Source organism: Numida meleagris, chromosome 4 (assembly GCF_002078875.1).
Source record: "Numida meleagris isolate 19003 breed g44 Domestic line chromosome 4, NumMel1.0, whole genome shotgun sequence".
Lineage (NCBI taxonomy): Eukaryota > Metazoa > Chordata > Aves > Galliformes > Numididae > Numida > Numida meleagris.
This window is the reverse complement of record NC_034412.1, coordinates 38,917,370-38,941,317: the sequence shown is the minus strand read 5'-3', so window position 1 is coordinate 38,941,317 and position 23,948 is coordinate 38,917,370. Positions and strand designations below refer to the sequence as shown.

Here is a 23,948-nt window from a genome sequence, read left to right as displayed (position 1 = left end):
AGGTCCTCGCTAAAATGGCCATTACCTTGCTATTATTTTGGGGGAAACGCTCGTATTTTCACAGTTCACATGTAGATTAGCAGGAATGTAATTTTGCAACTGAAAAAATTTGAAAGAGGTATCTTCAATTTGCAGGTATAAGTATCTATGAATAAGAAAGATTTTATTTTTTAAGAATAAGTCATCAATTCACTTACTGTACTTCCAGTAATGTCACAGGAGGTATTCAGAATCTCAAGTCCTATCCTATCAATTTATAGATATCTCATCTACCTTATATATCTTAAAGAAAGTGTCAATTTTATAGATGTTCTATTTGCATGCAGAAAAAAATAAAAATAAGAAGTTATCAGAAAAAATAAATAAAGAAAGCAATCTGAGCACACACAATAGCCACTCATATTCTATACAGGGTCTTTGTATGCATATGACAGATGAATAATTAGGGCATTTATATTCTATACACAGAGCCGTGCAGAGATCCACATAACAGTGTCTGTACAGAGACAGCAGCTTGATGCTTGTAGCAGTTTAGCAGCTTAGCACCACACTGCAGTTAAACTGAGCACCTCTAGGCAGATATTTTACTATTGGTTCTAGAGCAGACACAACTGGAAACAACTCAGAACTCACAATACTTAGTAATGTCCAAAGAAGTATGGACGTTTTTCTTAATCATGCTTTATCCTCCACTACTGAAATATTCAGAAAGTACTGAAACACATGTTTCTAAATAGAAAAAAAAATGCCACCAACACCTATGTACAATAAATACTGAAGATTCCAAGAACTGAAGAGTAAAGCAAAACATTTATAAACCACATAGTAAAAATCAAAGAAATTCAGAATTAAGGTAGGTCTTAATACACTGTTGCTAGCTTCAATATGTGAAAATCATATACTACTGCTTAATCTGAATTTTATTATTTTGCTCTGGAAGACGAAGGTGATTAGAATACTGATTTGAGTCTCTCAGATAAAGCTCATTTTTGAATAATATTTTTTCTTTAAATTTTTCTCTCTGAAGAAGATCACCACAATAAAAATATCCGTTCTATTTGTAAATGTTACCTAGAGCCAGAAACACCTCCCAAAAGCAGAACTAAGTCCCAGATATCTCCTGTATCACATTCTCATCCAATAAACAAACAACACTCAAAGAGCAAGTTTCATATTCTCTTGACTGGTCTACTGTGAGGATGACTATCTCTGGTTGTTATATAAACAAGGGATTAATTTATACTATTTTCTATGAAAGAACTAAGGAATGTCACTAGAGACGTTAGACTGAAAATTCAAAATGAACTAAAAAAACCACATCTTCATATCTTCAAACAATTTGCAATTAATTTGCCATAGGATTTTGTGTTCAGTTAAATTTACAGATGTTGAAAAAAATTACTACATATACAAAGGCTGCTAAACACAGGGAGCTATCTATGGTTGAGCCAGGCACTGAACTGCAGCTTTCTGGAGGATGGAAGGATACCTAGTCAAATGTACACTACAAGTTATCTTGTTCAATGTTTCCTAAGCATTTGCTGTAGGCTGATGTTATACATAGGATACTGGGCTAGCTAAACTTTTGAAATTCGTATGGACCATCTTGTACTCTTACATATTAACCTTACATACTTGCAGTACTTGATTTCAGCATCTTGAGTACTCCACTGTCAACGGTTTAAGGGCGTTAGGCCCGATTCCGTGACAAAGGGGACGGGGGACCCAAGGGCCCACGTCCCGGGAAAAGGGGAAAGGGGAAAAGGGTAGGGAGATGGCCCTGAGAGCAAAGAACAGCGGCAACAATCTGAGGAGAAACAAACTAATTTACTAAATAAGATATCGGAATGCAAAACAACACACTATAATACAATATAATTACAATTTAAGCTGATAAATCCAATACAGAGAGAGAGAATGTCCCAAAATCAAGGTAGGCCTTACTCTACTACCGACGATAAGACGGCTGGAGAGCGAGGTGCTGCCAAGACGAGAGACGGCGGAAAAAGGGACGAGGTCTCGTGATCTGCAAGTTTTTATACTGCGAGCTTCTATCTTTTCCCTCTGGCTGGAAAATGGTAACAAAGGAGCAAAGTGCCGTGGGGACTGTAGTAGTCCTTCTCTTCTGAGAACTAGGTATGTCCACTACATGATGTTATGATGTGGAATACCAATAACCGAAAATCACAAAACCATGACATCCACGAAGGTGAAAAAACATCCACACCTGCAAGATAGGAAAAGTTCAAATATATTCCATATATACAGGAAACATCACTGTAATGTTTAATTAAAATTATGAGTTCACTGTACATCAGCATTCGAATCCTTCTCCAGTCAACACTGCACAGTGTGTGGTAAGCTGAGATAATAACACTAATTATAACCACAGCTGAAAGGACAACAAGATGAACAAAATTTGGAGGTAAAAATCCGTTATCTTCAGTCTGTACTCTAAGGAATAAGAACGCCCTCTCATGTTCTAATAATATTTGGATAAATTTATTTAATCTTTTTGTAACAGTTTTTCAGAATAACATGTAAGAATGTCTTCTGAGAATCCTGATTGCAGCATAAACATTGGGCAAAACAAACTGATTCATGCTCATTTAGGAAAACTTAACTATATATTGATGCAGCTAGAGAGCAGTTCAATGCTACTAATAATGAAAAGCTAAAATTAAAGCAGTAGACAGAAAATTAAAGGTATGGGAAGATAAATTTGCAAATGTAACATAAATGAAGGAAAGTAAGCAGATAATTAGAGTTTCTAATTTCTTTTTAAATGTCTCTTAGGTTGCACACCAGGCAATTAAGACTTCTTTGGGCTTCAGTTTACAGCTGAGGACAGTTGAAAGTGTGAGACTTCAGGAAGAGTAAAGGAAATTCTGTTTTTTTTTAAGAATATGCTGAAAGTTACTCTAATGTGAACCCAAATTTCAAGGTACAAAGAAAATGACTAGCACTTCTTAGTAGAAATGTTATTGGTAGATCATAGCTTCTTTGAAGTACAGTTCTGTTAAACAATGTAGCAATATATTAAGAAATTACCACCAAACCAACATCATATGTCTACCACAAAATATCGGTGAAGAACCAGAAAATGAGCCAGTGTTTTTCTTCCATTAATTCCATGAACAGTTATGGGCATGTACAGAGACCTAAAGTCCAATCAGTAGTTGTAACTACTAAATTATGAATTACACAAAATCTGGTCGCCTTTCATCAGTTAAAGTAAGTTTGTATGAAAAAACATGCACCAACTGAATAGTGCTCAGGAAGAAACAAAGCAAGCATTCAACAGAGGAGCAATCCCATTTGGCTTTTTCTGTCCTTAAGGCCCACTGAAGGAGGGAACAACTCACATTTCTGACAATGGTTTGTCATCCTCTCCCCAGTTACGTACTTCTCCTCCAAGGCAACTGAAAGCTGAGGACTGAGGGGAGTCTTTGGTGGAGAGCAAAGAACTGGGAAAAGGGGCAGATTTGAAGATCTGCATGTATACACTGATCTTAATTGTCTTCTTATGTGTTGCAACCAGACTAATAGTAAATGCTATATTTTTTTTTATTAGACCATTAGAGCATTATCTGAACTTCATGTTAAAGCTGTGTTTCTTTTTGCTTGTAAAAACATTTTGAATGTAACAACTTAATCAATCTGGTTCTGTTATGACATACTCATTTGAGTATTGAGACACAATATTTTACAAAGCAGAATAATGTAGTCAGAAAAACAAAGTTTCCAAATACTGTATTGATAAAGATAAAATTAATTCAGGGTTAATTAATTATTTCTCCAAGTGTGATAGACATTGCCTATGGATGCCCATCAGATTTAAACTCTAGGCAAAATTAAGTTAAAGCTGACATTTTCTTCTAAAATCAAGTCTGACTACACAGAGAAGCCTCACAGCCACTGGTTATATGTTTGAATTCTAATCATCTTATTTCAAAGATGAGTGCCCTGACCAAAAAGCTACAGGCTGAATACCTAGAAAGAAGATAGAAGTTGATTCCTTTGAAGTTATTCTACTGTACAGAAATTAATCCAAGCTTCAGTAGGTGAAAGAGGGAGTATAAACAAGGCTGGTCAAAGAATTTTTCAAATGGGTTGAGAGGAAAAGCTACCTTTAGTTTGTAATACAATGAATAACTTGTACTTTGCCCACTGATTTAGAGTGTTTACAGCAGAAATAATCCAATGAAGAGAATGTTTACCTAGATTTCCAATATATTAGAATGTAAACCTAAAGTAAGAGACAGAATTACTCTGGAGTTTTTACACAGAATTTTGGAAGAAGTTAAAGTAACTCCTTAGATCTATCGTGCAGTGGCTCCTTCAGCTGCAAAAGGAAAAAAGAATTCATGGCCAAAGGTTCAGTTCTGAAACAGTTCTGGTTAGCAACCGGTAGTGTTTCTTTAAAACTTAGTTTCATGGAAGGCCAGATAAATGTGATAAATTAGCAATTTGATACAGCTTTGAGGGCTATTCTGCTATTTACAGCATTGTAGCTTTTGGGAAAAAAAGAATCTTTCTTAAAGCATGTTTTTGTTTGCTATATTTACTGTGTTACTTTCTTGGAAAAAGAATGTAGGCATTCCCTACTTTCTTTACAAGAAGATTTCTTGTGTTATACTAATGAAAAGGAAGCAACACCATCTCCATTGTACTGAAGGAAGAAATCCTAATGTCTTTGTGCACCCAGCACAACCATGCAGAGAAGGGTCCTGGCTAGAGCACATCTTGAATCTCTGCTAGACTGCATGGAAAATCTGAAAAATAATAAAATACAATCACTCTTTTTTTTTTTCAAATGGTAATGCCAGTACTGAGGAAGAATGTTTGATGTTCTAGAACATTCATGCAAGTTAAGATGTGCATAGACCTAGATCTGTAAATTTACCACAATGTTCATGGCATCCTACTTCTAGAATACATGTCAAATAAACTCCAAGTGAACTCCATTGATGATTTCAGTGCAGTCAGTAATACTATAATCTTACGGTCATAGCTTACTTTCAAATGTATTCCATTTCTTCTAACATGCTGAACTGTACCAAGTTCAATTCAACAGTTTATATAAGTCTCAAAATAGAGACGTGTGATGTATCTCCAGTGAGGTCAAGTTGTTCAAATGTATCTGAACAGCAGCAAGCACGTGAGATGCAGTTCTCAGGATCTAGCAGTAGATTTTTCCTTTACTGCCAGTTTATGTCAAAGGCATATGGTTTAGAAGAAGGAGCTCTCTTAGGAATACTTTTGCTTTCAAAAAGAATTGGCACTCCATTTCCTCTCCAAACTATTTCAAGGCTTTGATGTCTTAGATGAGACACAGCAGTCTTTCATGGTAACATTCAGTAAAGGAAAGTATGTTTTTATTTATTTATTTAAATATCTTTAGAAATAGCTTAGGTTAATTTAATTAGTTGTCACTACTGACTTGACATTCATACTTCAAAGGTCATATTTTCCCTGCAGCATTCATATGTATGTTATTTAAATTAAACTGAAAATAAACTTAAAAAAATTCTCCTCTCTTTTGAGATTATCAATTACAATTATATTATCCATTTTTAAATGAATTCATGATGGAAAAGAAAATTTTGGACTCAGTCACCCCAGAAGGTTCAATCAGCAGAGTCTGCAAAGATTTATTTTTCATCATTTGAACTGCAGGCATGCAGCCAAGTACAGTTGAAAAGGGAAGGTCTACAACATAACTTAGTTAATGGAGATAAGTCTATCTTAGAATCCGTCACCACTCTGCATACTTTTCAACTCTGTCAACATCAGCAAAGCTCTCTGTGAAGTTTAACATTGTCTCTGTGCAACAAGGAAGGAAGCAGAGCTCTGTGTAAAGTTTCACTGCACTGGACCAAGGGAAGATCACCAGAATAGTGCTGATTCTGCACTGCAAATGCCTAGAATATATACAATATTAAGCAAACAGTACCTGCTTCTTTAACATATTTTTCAACAGTCACTGAACTGTCTATCTAAATATGAAACAAAATTCTTTCAAGGCTGGTATTACCAGGTCCAGCTTTAATATATTCTGCAAATATATAGTAAATTTGTTTTGCTACTAAATTTAAACAAAACATTTGTTTACAACAGGAAAATCCAGAGTATGGAAACACTACCCAGTGATTCACACTTCTAAGTAACTCTGAAAACAATCGTTAAATTGTTCAACCATAGGTGTGAAACTTAATTTTAGTAGCATATACTAGCAGCCTGGTTTTGAGTAGAGAAAACCTGAAGCTCAGCATGATATGTGCTGGAAAACAAACACCAGGCATACACAGTCCAGTAGGTTCCTACAGTGCCTTGAAGATAACTTTCTGATGCAGATGGCAGAGGAGCCAATGAGCAGAGGTACACTGCTGGACCTTGTTCTGACAAAAAAAGAAAAACTAATTGGTATGTGAAGGTTAGAGGCAGCCTTGGATGCAGTAATCATGAGATAGTGGAGTGCAGAATCTTGATAGGAAGAAACATAGAAATAAGCAGGATTGCAACCGTGGACTTCAGGAGAGCAAACTTCAAGAACCTAGCTGGAAATATTCCATGGGTTTAGAGAATTAGAAGGTAAGTGGGCCCAAAAGAATCAGCTGACATTAAAACACCACTTATTTCAAGCTCAAGATCAGTGCATCCCTAAGAGTAATAAATCAAGCAAAATGTGGCAGGAGATCTGCATGGATGAGCAAGGAGATATGGACAAACTCAAATGGAAGAAGAAAGTTTATGGACTGTGGAAAATGGGTCTGGCCACTTGGGAGGAATATAGGAAGGCCTTCAGAGTACACATGGATGCAACAAGCAAAGCTAAGCTCTGCTTGGAATTAAATCTAGCAAGGGGCAGCAGGAAGGTCTTCTTTAAATATATCAATAGCAATTTAGTATATCAATATCTGCCTTTTTGTCATGGATTTATGATTTTTGGTTATCAGAATTCCACATCATAACATCTTGTAGTGCACTTGGAGTTAAAGAGTTAATGCTCCAGTTGCATGGATCATAAATGGTTCCGGGTATACCTGTCTCAGAAGAGAAGAACTACATTTCCCAAAGGACTGTTCACTGTTCTGTTACCATTTTCCATTCAGAGGGAAAGATAAAAACTGTTCGCATATCACGAGACGTCCCTTATTTTTGCTGGCTCTGTCCTGCTCGACTCGGTAGTTTCTCACCTTCAGCATTAGAGTAAGGCTTTTTGGCTTTTGGACACCCTCATTTAATTTATTAGCTCCAATTCCAATTATACTGTATTATACTGTATTATATTGTGCTATTTTGCATTCCGATATCTTATTTAGTAAATTAGTTTGTTTCTCCTCAGATTGTTGCCACTATTTTGTTTTTAGGCCCATCTCCCCACCCTTTTCCCTCTCCTGGGGTGTGGGCCCATGGGTTTCCCTGTCCTATTAGTCATGGAACCGGGCTGAACTTACCTGTAAACTGTTGACACTTTTCTTCCAGAGTAAATTCTGTGCTGTCTTCTAAGCGTAAAATATTACTTATTTATTATGAAATTAATGACTGGCTAGTCCTTTTCTCCTTAACATTTTATTCTCTTTCTTTGGAGGACACTTGAATTTCTAATGGTTTCTGTTTTGCAAAAGACTGATAGAAATCTTTTGCCCTTTTCTCTAATCCCTCAGTGCTCAATGGATATATACGTTATTTCTTTCCTTGCACTATCCTCAGTATCTCTATTCTTTAAGAAAAGGTCTATGGCACAAGCACATTAAAACATCTACCCAGTGTAACAGAAGAAGCTAGTAGCAAAAATGAAAACAGAAAAACTATCAGTGTAGACTCCAGACCGTTTTGTTGACAGCATCCAACATGACTCAGAGGGAAGCCTTGTGTTGCTCTACCATATCCTTGAGTGGTACTGTGGGATGCTCTGCATGGTCTCCCTCTGTACACTCCCTGCGCATGGCTGTCTCACAGGACTGGCAGTAAAATTCCATTGCCTGAAAGTGCACAATTCTAGATTAAAACACGGCAGCAGCAGTAGCATCAGTTCAAAGCACACCTTTCTGGGTCTTGAACTCACATGTTATTATCTAAGCTCTTAGATTACAGTTCAAAAGGAAACAAAGTTTGTGCTCTGTTGTATGTCAATAAAATCTACTACTTAAAAGATACCTGTTATTCTTACGTATTTCCTACCTAAACACTCTTTAAAATGCATTTTATTCTATTGGGAAACATGAGAACAGTAACCTAGGAAATAGAACACTGGACCTCAAGGCAACATTATCTTTAGACAACAGTAAGCTTTGGTCTCTTTATTACTCTATGAAAGAACTCAAAAATAAATAAATAAATAAATAAATCAGGGCACTCAGGTCCCCTCATGAATTCAATCCTTAATCTCCATTAAGGGGCTGCCACAGAAATTGTAAGCTTCAGCCGTTATTCCTAACAGGGCCACCGGTGCAACATGAACACAGCTGAGACCACCAAACACCATGCTTATTTGCTACAGAAAAGCATCCTCAATGAACCGATGTGCTGCAGGGGACAAGATCCATCTCCTATTACTAATCCCTTCAAGCCATCAAAACCCTGTATCTGAGATTATAATAAGGGCGCAGATCTACACTTGAAAATGAAGATTGTTTCCACCTGCTACATCCGCAGTAAAACACTGTCTGGAGATTAAAAAATGAAGTCTATATATGTAATAAATACCCCCAAATGTGAATGTATTCATGAAGGGAAAGAGACAGAAAAGTGCTGTGCCCAAAATCATATGCTAGTCGAAATAATGCACAAATGCAAGTTCAGCAGGTGACATTCTTCTACAGCTAGAAAACTCTTGAATACAAAGTATTTTAGGCTTATTTCAGAGTTTATAAGGCAACTCAGTATTTGCTTCAAAGAAAGCCATTGGCAGTTCTCTTGCATTCAGAGCATAGCATCAGAATCTCATATAACTTGTTTGATGCTTTTGGCACTCAGACCTCAGACTGAGGGGTGTGCTGAGATGTTGGTTGACATCAGGTAGTTGCACGGGTAAAGTAGAACCAGATGTTTTCAGGAGAGCAGAGGGACGTGTAACAGCTCTGTGCAAAATAGTTGGCCGTTCCTAGTCTTGAGAATTAGGAGATAAAAGTAAGAACCACAACTTGCATATGGCTTATTAGCATTAATAGGGATTTTTCTCTGATAAGCTCCTTTCCATCATATTCCCATTCTTCCTTCTTATCACAATTCACAAGATACGAGATGAGCATGCAGCGAGGGGTTAGTTATTTGATGGCCACTTGTGTAAGCCACTTTAGAGACAAAGTAAAAGCTGCTCCAAATAATCTTGGTAAGACGGAATGCATCAGCAAGGAAAGAACACGTAGATCTAAACAATGGCAACTCCTATCAATACTACTCCAATAACTCTGAACTTAGCAGCCTTACAGTAGCAGGTCTTCCGAGGCCTGGCTTTGGTAGGCTTTAAGACGTGGCACAGTTTCACAGTGCATAGAGGAAGTCAGTTAAACAGAGTTTACGATTTAAAGTCTTTATAAAGGCTTCAAAAATTTGCAAAATAAAATGTTGTTCATGACGAAGCTAAGTATTTTTATATGGCCATAAATGCTCATTTATTTTGAATCTGGGTCATAAGTTCATATTTCTGCCTCTTCATAATTTAATGCTCATGTTCAGGACACTTTAACAAGCTCCTTACCTGTTCAATATTTGTTATCTTTAGACACAATGAAAGAATAATGCAGAATTTCTTTTTCCTATTAAATATTTCATAACGAACTTCATTACATTTACAGCAACGTATATTCAAGTGCCAGAGAAACAGAAGACAAAATGGTAATAGCAAGCAGACTATAAGGAGTTATATATAAATGTCTGCACAAAAACTGTCTTCTTTGCCTCAACCACATTCAAAATGGTTCGAGTGAAATAGATCCCATTTCCCATGAAAGTCTTTGGATTGTGCCATAGCTGAAGCAGAAAGAAAAGCTATTATTAATATGATTCAGGCTTGGAGTTTTTGGATAAGTTGATTCCCTATGATTTTGTCAAATATTTCTTAATCAACTAAGATTCTTTTTTCGTTATTTCTACGTACAGACAGACATGTGCTACTGGCTTTTCTGCTCTCCCCTCCACTTCCAACAAGAGCCTCATATTTTGTGACATTCCCAGCAAGCTTTTCTTGATGACAGGTTTGTTTCATGAAACAGCTCAGAAAAAAAAGTTTGCCTGAACTCCTCGTTTCCAAGTGGATGGGAGCTCTAGGGTAGGTATGGTGTCCAACACTGGTTTCCGCTGTATTTCCACAGAAGTCACAAAATTGATCAACGAAAACATTCCCACTAGCTGTAATGAAACACAAGTTAATATCCACTGTGTTGTGAAATCCCATCCACTGACTACATGTTAAACCTGATCAGGATATTTCAGAACAAAGATCTAATTAGTGACCCATACATATCTCCTCCACTACAATTTAACTGAATTTTTTTTTCATTTGCATAATCAGGGTTGCACATACTTCTGAAATAGATTTCATAATGCCAAAGCGCATCAATTCCAGCCCTTCAAAGTTCGAGTCTCAAGAATAAGGCTCTCAGCAATCATAAGCCTTGTTTATCCAAAATCACATTTGAATAATCACATTGTTCACCTACTGCTTTTGATTTGTTTGAATTAAAATAGTAGCCCACAGAAAAAGGAGCTTTTTTCTCTTTGCCAGCCTTCTTCTTCATCTCTCACACATGCTCATTCCCTATCTCCCAGGGTTAGCGTGTATGCTAAATTTGCATGTTTTGGCTTTTGGAAGAATTTTGGAAGAATACAAGTCTGGATTACCCACGGACTCCTCATAGACTATCTGGTAAAATTTAGGAGAACAGAAGCCCAGGTTCTAAGTCTTCACTTTTGCCTACCCCCGCAGTAAACCTGAAAGCTTTAAGCAGATTTAAAAGAAAAATTTTGTAAAACTGCCATGACTTAAATAACATGCTTACATGCAAGTAAACCACCCCAATTAATCAAATATGATTATATCAGAGTCACGCTACTGCTTCCTAACTGTACGTTTCTAGTAAGGGAGAACAGCATTTTGCCAGCATTTAGCTCAGTTTATTAGTTCTAATGCTCATTAAAAGTAAGCTCTGACATTCTGACTTTTCATTTAACCTCAAAGACACACTGAACATTGTTTGCAGAGTACAAAAAAATAGATTACAGTTTAATGTCCCAAGTAAGTGAGATATTAAGAAGTACAGAAGTAAGGAGAAAAAAAGGTTTAAAAGGTATCTTATGAAGTGACTTCGGAATATGAAGGACAGGTGATTCCTTATTTTTCTAGGAGAAGTACACTGGCAGTATGCAACAAGATTATGTCAATATGTCAAGTTATTATACAATATTTCAAGAAAAAAAACTAGTCAGAGATAGGACATGCTCTTTTGTTAAAAAGTGTTTAATTCAGCACTCTATACATTTTGTACTCTACAGACAGAAAATAATCTGCACTCGTAAAAGAGTGGATCTTAGGATCTAAGCTGCCTTTCACTTCAAATTCAGAGAAGAGAAGGAAAAACAAAAAAACAGGAGCTGTAGGTGTTTAGCAACTGAGAATAAAGCCAATGTTATTTTCATGTGTAGATCAAAAATAAGACTCTTTTCTTAGGTTCAAAAGTTCCATTGCATATGTGCCCTACTACCCCAATTTCACAAAGACAGGCTTTTTTGCTCTGCATTGGGTAAATGAAGTATTAGTTCATAGTTCAAGCACAGGAAATCTATTATGTTAAGGTACCACAAGCTGAGTTTCATTTGTCATAAGCACACACACACAGGTGCCACAACATAGGCTGAGAGGATGTGCGCAGAAGGACTAAGATATGCACACAGGTACGGAAAACAGTAGCGGTGTCAAGGAGACCAGCTGGAACGGAAAGCAGCTAACCTACAGGGCCTGAGGAATGCTGAGGTAGAAGCAGACAGGAAAGTCAGCGTGAAAATAACTGTGCATCAGTTCCTATCTGATTTTAATCACAGAGGTTTAAAGCCTGTATGGCTGGAGAGACTGAAAAAGCTTATTTAAACACAAACTTATTTCTAAACTAACACAAAGAAAATCTGTTGGTATTTAAAATATACTTGAAAATTTTTTCCCTCGGTAGTAAAAATACAATGGATCTGACCCTACACAGAATTATACCCAAACCAACTGAAAAAAAAAATGAATGAAGAGAGGCTTCAGTGCAGAACGACTGTTCTTTGCAGGCATTCTCGTCCAGCTACCATCACAGTCCCCTTCATTCCCTCTCCAAAGCCCCCTGCAAAGCTGCTATCAGCCAGGGACTTGCTCTTTGTCACACAGAGTCCTCATGCTGTGCACCTATGGAGCCAGGAAAAGCCCATGTCCTCAGTCAGGCTCAGGGTCCCCAGCCTTAATGAGTTCTCCTACAAACTTCTCTCAGCTACTCCAATCACAAGGATGAATGTGGTTAAGTTGGCTTCTAATTGCCTAACAAAAGCTTTAAATTGGAGTTGTCTTCAGATTCCCCTCAGCTCCCTCCCAAATACTTACTGGAGCAAGAAGATACTCCCATCAAATCAGTATCTCTGGAACAGGTTCCCCAGGGAGGTTGTGGATGCCCTGTCCCTGGAGGCATTCAAGGCCAGACTGGACGTGGCTCTGGGCAGCCTGCTCTAGTGGTTGGTGACCCTGCACTCAGCAGGGGGGTTGAAACTCGATGATCTTTGAGGTCCTTTTCAACCCAGGCAATTCTATGCTTCTATGATCTGCATCTTAAGAGGCACGCTATATTTCAAGGCAAGCTGAGTAAGTTTCTTTTAGAGGATTTACAAACTTACCAACTTCTCCTCAAAAGGAGTTTTCAGATAGGTATAAGGTGGCCCAATTTTCATTGCAGACAAACTTTTTTTTTCTCCTAAGGACAGACAAAAATTAACAGCTGATAATATAAAATGGAAAACAAGCTGCATCTTTGTTCTGATGTTTTTATGCATTTCACAATTAAAAGGCTCCTATCACAACTGCTATATCAGAAAAGATCTGCGATTCATTTTAAGGCAATTAAATAAAATGCAAATGAAAACTAGAAATGCATTATAGAGTAACCACTACACACATACTGGTATAGCACACATTAAAAAAAGTTACACCAGTTATATATTAATCATATTGTACAGCATATCTGTTCTCTAAGTCAACCTAATTGCAGCAGATTAGTAAAGGAGAAGGAAACAAGCTGTTCCTCTAAGAGCAACCATTACCTACCAACTGAATTATTCCTGTACAGTCTACTGTTCCTGAATTATTCCTGTACAGTCTAAACTGAGTATCAAATGAAACAGTTCTGAGGAAGTTGTCTTAAAATACTGGCATGCATTTGTTGGCTTGCATAGAAGTTTGCAATACAGCATGGCACAGTTTTGTAATATGGTCTACTTACATACTTGCATAAGCATTCCTACGAGACAGAAGCTGATACGCTTACCATGAGCCACACAGGTTAATGTTGAAAATGCTGAAATAAGCTGCAGAGCTGGAACTGTTCTTGCTACTGCAATATGGGAGTACTTACTTACTTTGGGGGTACTTGCCAGCAATACAGATACTGCTTGGGAGTGTATGTGAGGGGATGCTGGGCAAATAAAGTAGGTGGAGGAAAGAAACAAAACAAAGCAGCCTTCAAGGACTGATACATGAGATACGTAAAGCATGGCAGTGAAACAGAAGCACTTTGTTTTGAGTCTGTTGACCTAGAGCATCCTAAGGTAGAGCACCCTTTTACTTAGAACTGCGTTAACATGCTCACATAGCTTTTGGGGACTGACTCAGACCTTACTGGTCCAATATGCAGGTCAGTTATGCTTATAAGGTGCTTGCCTCCTACTGCTAAAACAAGTCCACAGGTTCCCACAGCAACATTTGAGCTTACAAGACAGAGAGCTATGGAAACCCATCCCAAAGACGCAAAGGCACAAGGCTCAGTGCTTGTAAGGGAAGCAATTTTGAACAGATGTGCTAGAAGGCAGACTCATCCAAGATAACTGATAAAATGAAATAATATCCTGATTACTTTAAGATGCTCCATTAAATGTATCTGAGTATTGCTCATTTTAAGAAGCCACCTGTCTTTACTGAAATATTATAAAAGTCAAAGAACTCACTTCACTTCAATTCTCCAATCTCCCCCCCCGCCCCTAATTTAAAATAAAATACCCATGGCAAACTAGACCAGTCAGTACATATCAGGACCTGTGCATCTTACAGGACTTCATCTCACTTACATTTCCATTGTGACTGGGGCAGGGGAGCGGTTTGCCCACAGCAAGATCAGTGACAGTCTCCAAAGAGGACTCTTCAATGCTGTTCTCTGGAATTCGTTGCAGAACATCCATCAGGTTGCTGATAAAGAAGTTGTTCTGGAGTGCAGAAACTCCTTTCTCTGGCAGAATTGAAGTCTGGCGGCACATGGGGCAAGGAAGGGTTAAGCTATGGGCTGGAATGTAGTTCTGTAAGCACCTATGGGGAATAGTGGAAGGGGAGAAAGAGAGGGAAGCTGTCATCAAAGATGAAAAAACTCTCATTTAAGAAATGATTTGAAATATCACTGTCTCTACTTATAAAAGGAAAGGTAAATCATATTCTTGGCTTCAGAAGTTAAGTATTATGGGGATTTTTTTTTAACCTTTAAATCTTTTTTCTCTGCCACATAAAAAAAGGTTCAATAAGCTGACATCATCATCAGAGTGATGCGCTTTCTTTGAGACATTCATGCTGAGTGGATCCACTCTTTGAGACATGTTCTGCTTCCTGCACTTAAGACAGTAAAAATGATAAACTATCCAATAAAATTTGACAGACAAGAAGTTACTGCATCAACCGATGGCTGACCTTGGTCTTTCCAATGGAATCTCCTTTATTAGCTTCTATCCGTGGGTTTAGTGTTCCAGACCTAAAACCTGGTCCCAATGAAGCCAATGGAAATTTTTCCATTTATTTCAACTGGGAATGTTATTTGGCAATTAGCCAGAATCAGCAGAGCTCATTCTGCTTTGCTCCCTACTACACAGAGAAGCATGTCTAAGTTATAACAGCTTATGTTAAGGGAAGTTTGAGGGAATTTTTGTGATTGATTTTTTTATTGTCTTTTTCTTTGTTCGAGGAAGACTGATTTTTACAGAATACAAATCTGATACAAAAATTGTGTGAGCCACAAAATGCAGCAGTTTGTGCTACTTCTGGCCTGGAAAACCAAGTTAACAACTGTGCAGCATTCAACATTTGACTGCAACTGGCAATTCAATATAGTATCATAAGGACAGGAAGCTTTGTGGACAGCAGTCCTTGGGGAGCCTGAAAGGCAAGCAGCGCTACACCACATTCTTCACGAGATGCCATACAAGAAAGTGCAACCTTGCAGAGCTGTGTGGCTCTCATCCTCTTCCAAGAGCTTTGCTTGCACCACACTTCATCCTCCCTTGGCAGCCCTTCTTCTGACCCCCCAGGAAGGGCTCTTTGACAGGAGAGTTTAGGTTTGGGCATCAGCTATACACTGCAGGAGTTCTTACAACCTCTCTCCAAAACCAGATCAGCGTAAGAGGGTTACCATGAAAACCAGAAGCTGACCTTAGGATTTACACATGAGCTGAAGTCAAGAAACTTATGACATGATGGTGAAAAATCTTGACTTCACTGACTTCGGCGGAAGTTTCACTGCTGACTTCAGTAAAATCAGTGTCCTATTCTTCTACAAAAGACCATTTTGTCTTACACACTCAGAAACTCATAATCTTGCATCCTGTAAAATTTAATATGCCCACTGCAATTATAAGGAAGAGGTAAACCAAGTGGTTGCACAAAGCATCTTTTACTATTATTTTCCTACCATTCAACATATAACCCAAACATCTGCATCCCACCATCAGATCAAGACCTCTAATCAATAATTCTTGCAGATGCTGTATTCTCTCCACTATTTGAATGGGTAATGTAACATTAAAATATCACCAGGTAAGTTCATTTCATTCAGCTGAATACAGTAGAAGACAGAAGGCAGTTTTTTCCCCCCACTGCTTTTCAGAGAGGTTTTCCACTTCAGTCTACCAAGATGCAGAATAACAAGGACACTTAATCACCGGTTATTAATAATGCATACATCATGTTGAACCCTTAGACAATAAAGGATGGGATAATTTTTTCTCTACTTATTAAATCAACAAAGAAAGGCTTTCATTGTTTCTAATTAAGTACTAAGTAGTATAAATTTGAGGTTATTAATTTGAGATCCAAATTCTGACTGCCACCATACACTGGTGCAATCTTCATGCCTTTCGTGGCATTTACTTTCAATTTACTCTAGTATAAAGGGAATATAATCCAAATATTATTGCTGTATCTTCATCCTGCCCAACACAAATAACAGTTTCTACATCCCTGCTTCTCCAGCCTTCCCAGAATTTATTGTTCCTTGACATGTCCTTTACAAGTAAAAAGTCACTGTCCCCCCTACAAGACAAATGTCTACTTAGAAGCCCAAAGAAGGGACTTAGCTTTCACAAAAAGTGTGCTGACAGGGAAGTACTTTGGGGTTCTTGTAATAGTCCAGGCATATGTTACAAATCAGAAACTGCTTATCAATCTGACGGACCACAGGACTTGGGATGTTGGAGCCTTCACTGGCCATCCTGCATCACTGACATATGGGTCCTGTTCCCTTCTACCCTGCACACTGCTGGAGTTGGTGGCAGGAAAAAAAAACAAGAAGAAATACATCTTATAATCCCCATGAAATAACATAATCAATAACACATTCACCCATATTTCATCCTGATGCAGGAATTCATATTTCCATATAAGACAAATGCAAGGGAGAATTAAACTTCTAAAACATCATATTGCTGATGAGAGCCTGGGAAACAGCCTACACCACCATACATAACACCTCTGTCTGAGCAGGCATTCTGGAAAGACATGTTGCCTCTGAACTGTAAGAGTTACAGGGCTGTCTGGTTTTAAGGACATCCCGTATCATAAACGTTTTTGTGCCAGAAACCTAAGCCAGTGCTAACAAACATTGGATTTCTTACATCTGCAGTACTTCTGGCAAAATTCTTAAACTGGAACTGCACCAGCCAAATGGCTGCATCACAGACAGAGTTTTAAAATGGTTCAACTTACACTTTTCCCCCTTATCAGTGCCCACTGTGCCAAAGATATGGCAGGTTTGGACTTAAGGAGGCTCAAGTCAATACCTGGCCTCTAAGCAGCTCAGGCTTTCCAAGACAGAATTGACAAGCCCTCTGCTGCAGGTCCTGATCACGCTCATTTAAAGGTCACTTGATTCTGCAAAGGTTTCTGGGGCCCATGACATTTATCAGCAGTGACACGTGATCTTCCTGTGCTGAATGCACATTGTGCTGCTCTGCCAGGGCTAAGCTGCTCTCCCTGAGCTGTGTATTAAACATGCAGGTACGGCTCACTTTCCCCATCACACCACTGGCTATTTCTAAGATAACAGTAGTGACCAAGGAACAGTCTTCACTGCCCTGGAGATCCAGCTCTCTGCTAGCAGCACAAAGTTAATCACGGCTAAACTACCCAAAAGCAGTAATCAGCGTGCAACTCCATGCACACAACTGATGATAGGCCCTTCTGTTTCCATTTTTTTCCCTCTGAAAAAGGAGAAACTGTAAGGTTAAAAAATGCTATAATATTCATGCAAAGCAATGTTTGTTCATGACCCAAAAACATGCGATTTCAGAATTGATCCTTTCTTTTTTCCATTTCTTTTTCCGTAGTAAGATAAAATTTGAATATTATGTAAACACAAACTAATTTAGCTATCTAAATGCCATAAACCACACATACTAAACCTTGAGGTGTCAGTTATGAACACACATTACTTTTTAAAAGCTGGAGCTAAAAAAGGCTTTACAAGAAGTGGAACAAAAATACTCAGCTTTCATAGATGGGAGTAGAAAGAGAACACTACCAAATATGCATTAATGCATTCAGCTGTATCGCATGCAGCTCTTCAGTGATGCCCTTCTAAATACAAATGTTTCCATTATTAGTTCAGCTGCATTTGCTTCTGGTTTCCCTACCAAGAGGGAGGGAAAAGGGAGGGAAGATAATGAGAGGGAAAGGGAGGCAAGATAATGAGAATCAGGAGGACTTCTTATCAAAAGCACAGTTTCCAAACTGGACACCAACAAGTTATGAATAGCGCAAATTTTCTTTGTTATACATTAAGCATAGACTATTAAAAATGCACCTAAGATATGAAAGGACTTCCATATAGCTGCCTGCCACTTAATATAAGTTCTCTAGCAACCAAATATGATTTTCTGTAATTTCTTTTTCAGCCATCAAGTACAGCTACACCAGGAAAAAGTGTTTATACAAGGAAAACTTGCTGTTGCCTGAAAAATTTCATGCTAATTTCATCTGATCTTCACCCTCGTTTTCTAAATTCCCCCAATCACACTGCATAATGAGGTGATTCTTAGCATTTCATATGTAAGCCTTATCCTTAACTTTGATTTTCAGATGTTCACGCTTCTAGTGTGAGTGTCTTAATGAGAGCTCAGAAATAAGCGCTTTTAATATTTGTTATTTTGTCTGAATCACAGCAAGCCACGATTGTCCCCTGTGCCCACATGAACCAGGCTTAAATCATGCACCTGAAAACAGAATTTCATCAGCACATTTCAAGCTGTGGCATCTACGTGGTACAATAACTTTTTACACAAGTGGTTTGTTTTACAAAGTTTCTCAAGTATGTTATTGCCAGAATTGAACATCTGATTGCTGCAGCCTCCCTGAGCCATCTTCATCTTGGATGCAGTTTTGCTAAATGTGATGTAGTTATGGAAATGACGCAATTACCTATTGTTTCAGTGAAAGCAATTGCATAACCAAAGACTATCTGAGCAAAAGTTGTAAATTTTAGATGATCCATTTGAATTTAGACAAAGGCAGCATTTATTCTAATTAACTGCACTGCCTCCAAAATAGAACATAAATTTCAGATGTAATAGCAGTGGGAAATTTTGTCAAATATGACTCTCATTCAACAGGAAAAACATTCTATTATTTTAGTAGCATCTTCTAAACTTGGATCCTGCTGCAGTTGATTTTCAGAGGTTCATTTGCCTCACATCTAACAAATAGCAGCCAAAACATTACCTTTGAAAATAAGTCTGAGAATCACTTTTCCATATATTTACACTTCAGAATTTAAAATGGACAGCTAAAGGGTTTTGAAACCTTGCACCACACAAGACATAAAGCCCCACCCATTTATCTATAAGAAGCACACACTGGAAACCCACATCAGGTTTGCCAAATCAAGTCACTTTGTCACTTGGTTGTGGCTTTAGGACGGTTATCTTGCCAGCCACCCCAAAACTGACATTATTCTTTCTCTCTTGACTATTGATTTTCGTTCAAAATATACTATACAGCAAAGAAAGGAGGAAACAATGGCTCTCTAAGCTAGCGTAAAGCCTGGCCCTGCTATGCATGCATGCTTTCAGGAGCTGAAGTCAGGGTGTGATCCCAGGCATTTGTGAAAGTTCCACAATAATAATAGAAAAAGGGAAAAAATGTTCATGTATAATAAGTTACAGCTCCAGAAGAGCTGCTTCAGATAAATACAGTCATGTAACAGTCTCCTTTATCTGCAGGTCGCTTTAAATTAGCTCTACAATTCTTCAGTCATTACTGAATTTTCTACCAGTTTTTGTGGCCCAGACAAGAAAGACACACTTGGAAATCTTCTAATTGTCCATTTCCCAGGATTTATTTCTAAAAGAGCAAAATGCTCTATTGCTGATACACTGCTATCACTGAACTCCACTCAGTCAGAACTGCAACAAGCCTGAAAGCTTAGCCTGAGGAGAACAAATTGCTTGCAGCCTGTTCATCCTCTTCTTATCAATGGTATTCACAACCCAAGGGGTCTATTCATGTATTATAAATGAATAGGCTTCCAATGGTAACCTTTCCAAAGGAACAGTCAGGCCTGGGAGCTGTAAGAAAGGGTGGGAAACCTCAGTAATCTCTCTTCAAACACTGGGGATTCTGAGGTTTAAAACTCCTTAAAACGGATACAGCTCCTATCCATGCTTTTGTGGAAAAAAGGTCAGATCTGGGGCATTTATAGCAGCACCCTAAAATCAGCTGATACAAAACACACTGTAAATTAATAATCAGAACTGCCGCACAGCCCACTGGTGGAGAAGGCTTGACAAGCTACATTTGCATTCCTTTCTCTCCCGTTCTTGCAATCAGTTTGGTGCCTTGTTGTTTAATACACAGCAAACCTCTTCCTCTTACAGCTTGCAGAAGCATCAAGAACAATCGAGGCCAAAACAGAAGAAGCAACCCAGCAGCAGCCACCAGGAACAACACTGAGAAAACCTGAGCATTTTAGACCTACCCATCTTTGGAGAAAAACTGCTCAATCAATGCAGTGCTGAGGAAAAAATCCTTGCAGGGATGGAGCTGCAGTTCCACAGTAGTCCAAACGAATGAAACATCATCTGTCAATATCTCAAGGCTCACATGTAAAACTGGTAAAGAATCTCTATCACAGCACAGTCAGTACGAGAGGCGCAGACTATTTTGTGCTCTGAGGAACGATGCTCCATCCCACGAAGAGGATAGGTGGAAAGAAAAATGGAAGAATGAAAGGAGGCCCAGTGAAGTTGTCATGAATTACAAGTGGGAAACCCCTTCAGGATTCAGACCAATCAATCTTTATTTAGCACATCTTTTTCTCACTCAGCCTGTGTAGAAAGATTGCAGCAAATCGCACAAGGGATTGTGGGATAGGAATGCAGCAGAGAGCTGCAACGTGATACACTGGGTGATTATTTTTCCCTCCCTACTCAGCAATCAGCTGTGCGCAGGGCCACTGGATTTGGTCACCAGAGCGTTATTGCAGGATTAGCTGGCAGAGACAGCCACCACTGTGCATCTGGCATGGCAGCGCAGCTGAGAAATACGCATGCAAATATTATTCTCAAATTGGAAGGAGGATTTAACGCCCACAGGGATAACGGCTCTTACGCAACCCTTCTATGGGAACCATCATCACAGATGGAATGAAAGTACTTTCATTGAGAGAGGTGGATAAAGCCCAGCACTCAGTGAGCACCTTCTGATTGTTCTGGGAGTCACAGCATTTCCCAGAGCAGCCCTCCCCCGCTCCAACTTCCAGCAGCAACAGCAAACCCCACAAGTACCCTTTGCCTCCGCAGACATTTCAAGCAGAGCCAAAGAATCCCCACACAAAGCTGTGCTTCTGACACACAAACCAGCAGCAGTTCCTCACACTGCAGAGCAATGTGTTTAACCCGGCTTGACTCAAAGCTTCACAGCACAATCGGTGATCTCATATGGAAGGACCACGAGAATCCAAGCTAGCCACCTGCTGAACATTCGTACAAGCATTAATGCAAAGATAGAATCATAGAATCATAGAATTAGCTAGGCTGGAAAAGACCTACAAGATCACCTAGTCCAACCACCCACTTACCACCAATAACCCCACTAAACCAGGTCTCTCAACGCTATATCTAAACGTTTCTTGAACACCTCCAGGGACGGTGACTCAACCACCTCCCTGGGCAGCCCATTCCAGCACCTGACCACTCTTTCAGAAAAGTAGTGTTTCCTAATGTCCAGCCTAAATCTCCCCTGGCACAACTTGAAGCCATTCCCCCTCGTCCTGTCACTAGTTACAAGAGAGAAGAGGCCGACCCCCAGCTCACTACAACCTCCCTTCAGGTAGTTATAGAGAGCGATAAAGTCTCCCCTGAGCCTCCTCTTCTCCGTACTGAACAATCCCAGCTCCCTCAGCCGCTCCTCATAAGGCCTGTGCTCCAGACCCCTCACCAGCTTTGTCGCCCTCCTCTGAACACGCTCCAGGGCCTCAATGTCCTTTTTGAAGTGAGGGGCCCAAAACTGGACACAGTACTCGAGGTGTGGCCTCACAAGGGCTGAGTACAGAGGGAGAATGACTTCCCTACCCCTACTGGCAACATTATTTCTGATACAAGCCAGGATGCCATTGGCCTTCTTGGCCACCTGGGCGCACTGCTGGCTCATGCTCAGCCGAGCATCAACTAATACCCCCAGGTCCATTTCCTCCACACAACCTTCCAGCCACTCTGCCCCAAGCCTGTAGCGTTGCCTGGGGTTGTTGCGGCTGAAGTGCAGGACCCGGCACTTGGTCTTGTTGAACCTCATCCCATTGGCTTCAGCCCAGAGATCCAGCCTCTCCAGATCTCTCTGTAGGGCCTCTCTACCTCCAGGCAGATCGACTCTTCCTGCCATCTTGGTGTCGTCTGCAAACTTACTGAGGGTAAGATGCATTCCTTTCATCTATTCACTTAGAATAATAAATAAATCAGATGTTGCCAGACTGTTACTGAAGGAAATAAACAGATCCTTGGTGTTAGTACTTATTCTCAGCTTCGCAATTTTGAATACACAGACACTACTGAAGCTAAGCAACATCCAGTTAGTTTTGTTCTCCAGTATTACAGCTGGTGGGTTTTGCAGACAAGGTGCCACTTGCATTGCTAAATACAGTGAATCTTTTATTTTGAAAAACAAAACAAAAAACACAAATCATACGCAATATTTCAGCTCAGTGAGGCCAACAAAGCTACCCACAAATAAAAGGGCACAGAAGCCCATTTGCATCAGGAATAAAAAAAATGTTGGTTTTAATGTTGGTCTGTGCTACTCTGACTTAGTTAGAACATACATAGTTATTTTAAAAATCACAGTTTAAAATGTTGCTCAAAACTGTTTAAATGCAGGTTCCTGAATGTACTTATTACATTCCTGGACTGACTGATCAGGTAAATAGTATTAATAGGCATTTATCACAAATGAAACTTAAACTAAATTCTCATTGAAAATACAGAATCTCCACACATCATTTATTTCCCACTTGATAATCCTTTCACTAGATTGGTTCACACATCACGCAGATCTGGCCTGGTTTCCCTGGGTAATGCCCACAGGGCAAAACCATGCTGTAATCCAGTTTATAACCTGAAGTGAAACATCAGGCAGCACATGTGTGTGTTAGGATTTGGGGTGCTTGCGCCAAAATGCTGTTCCTCTCACTCCCTTGACAAGTGCTGAACTCTGTCAAAGAGAATGTAGCATGCTTCATTTTAGCACCACGTTTAGCAGGCTGAAAGAAGCAGGAATCTGCAGCTCAGGATTCACAGTTTAAAAAAGGCCAGAGAGTTTCAGGCACATTTTTGGAGAGGAGGGGGTGGGGTTTTACTGTTGTTTCTTAGTTTTCTTCATTTTCCTTTTGAACCGTCTAGAGAACCCCATTCCAAAGAACAAGTAAAAATGTTTTTAAACTCTCACAGCCAAGAGATCCAAGGTCTTTTGTTCCTGCCAACTGAACAAAGCCACATTTTAAACAAATATCGAGACCAAGTTGCAACTCCCAGACCTGAGGTGGAAGACTCTCTGACGGAAGCATACCGGCACCACTCAGGTGCTTGCTCTTCCTTGCTCTGTCTAGCATAACATTTACATACACTACAGCAGAATGACAAGTATTGCTCAAACTACTATTTCTCTTTACAGTCAGTCACAACGACTACATACCCCTCAAAACAGAACCAATCCCATAACATACCTCATGGCCAAAGAAGACTGGAAGAGTCAGAGCTACAGCCACTCTCACAGGGAGCTACATCTCCAAATGAGAGATTGCTTCAAAGCGCAATTCTTATATAATTATCTCCAAGGAAGCTGTCTGCTGACACTGATTTTATGTTCTGAAGTTTATTCAGCTTCTTCAACAAAACAAATCCATGGGACTGTGGCAGGGAAAATGAGACAACCAAAAAATGAGAAAACAAGATCTCGTTTCATAGAA

General features: G+C 39.2%; 1 protein-coding gene across 5 annotated transcripts in view; it reads right to left on the bottom strand.

Annotated features, from left to right (window-relative positions):
- The window catches only part of LOC110398614 (tripartite motif-containing protein 2-like), a 41,768-nt gene continuing 19,896 nt past the window's right edge, over window positions 2,077-23,948 (bottom strand). For 2 of the 5 annotated variants that reach the window (XM_021396432.1, XM_021396433.1), the window contains exons 2-4: window positions 14,307-14,545; window positions 12,868-12,941; window positions 7,997-10,356 (exon numbers count right to left, since the gene is read on the bottom strand). In XM_021396432.1, the coding sequence (XP_021252107.1) occupies window positions 10,222-10,356; window positions 12,868-12,941; window positions 14,307-14,545 (448 nt within the window). In that variant the 3' untranslated portion in view covers window positions 7,997-10,221. Of the gene's footprint in view, window positions 2,228-7,996; window positions 10,357-12,867; window positions 12,945-14,306; window positions 14,546-23,948 lie in introns of those variants that run through there. The other 3 variants (XR_002438499.1, XM_021396434.1, XR_002438500.1) reach the window with 3 other exon arrangements.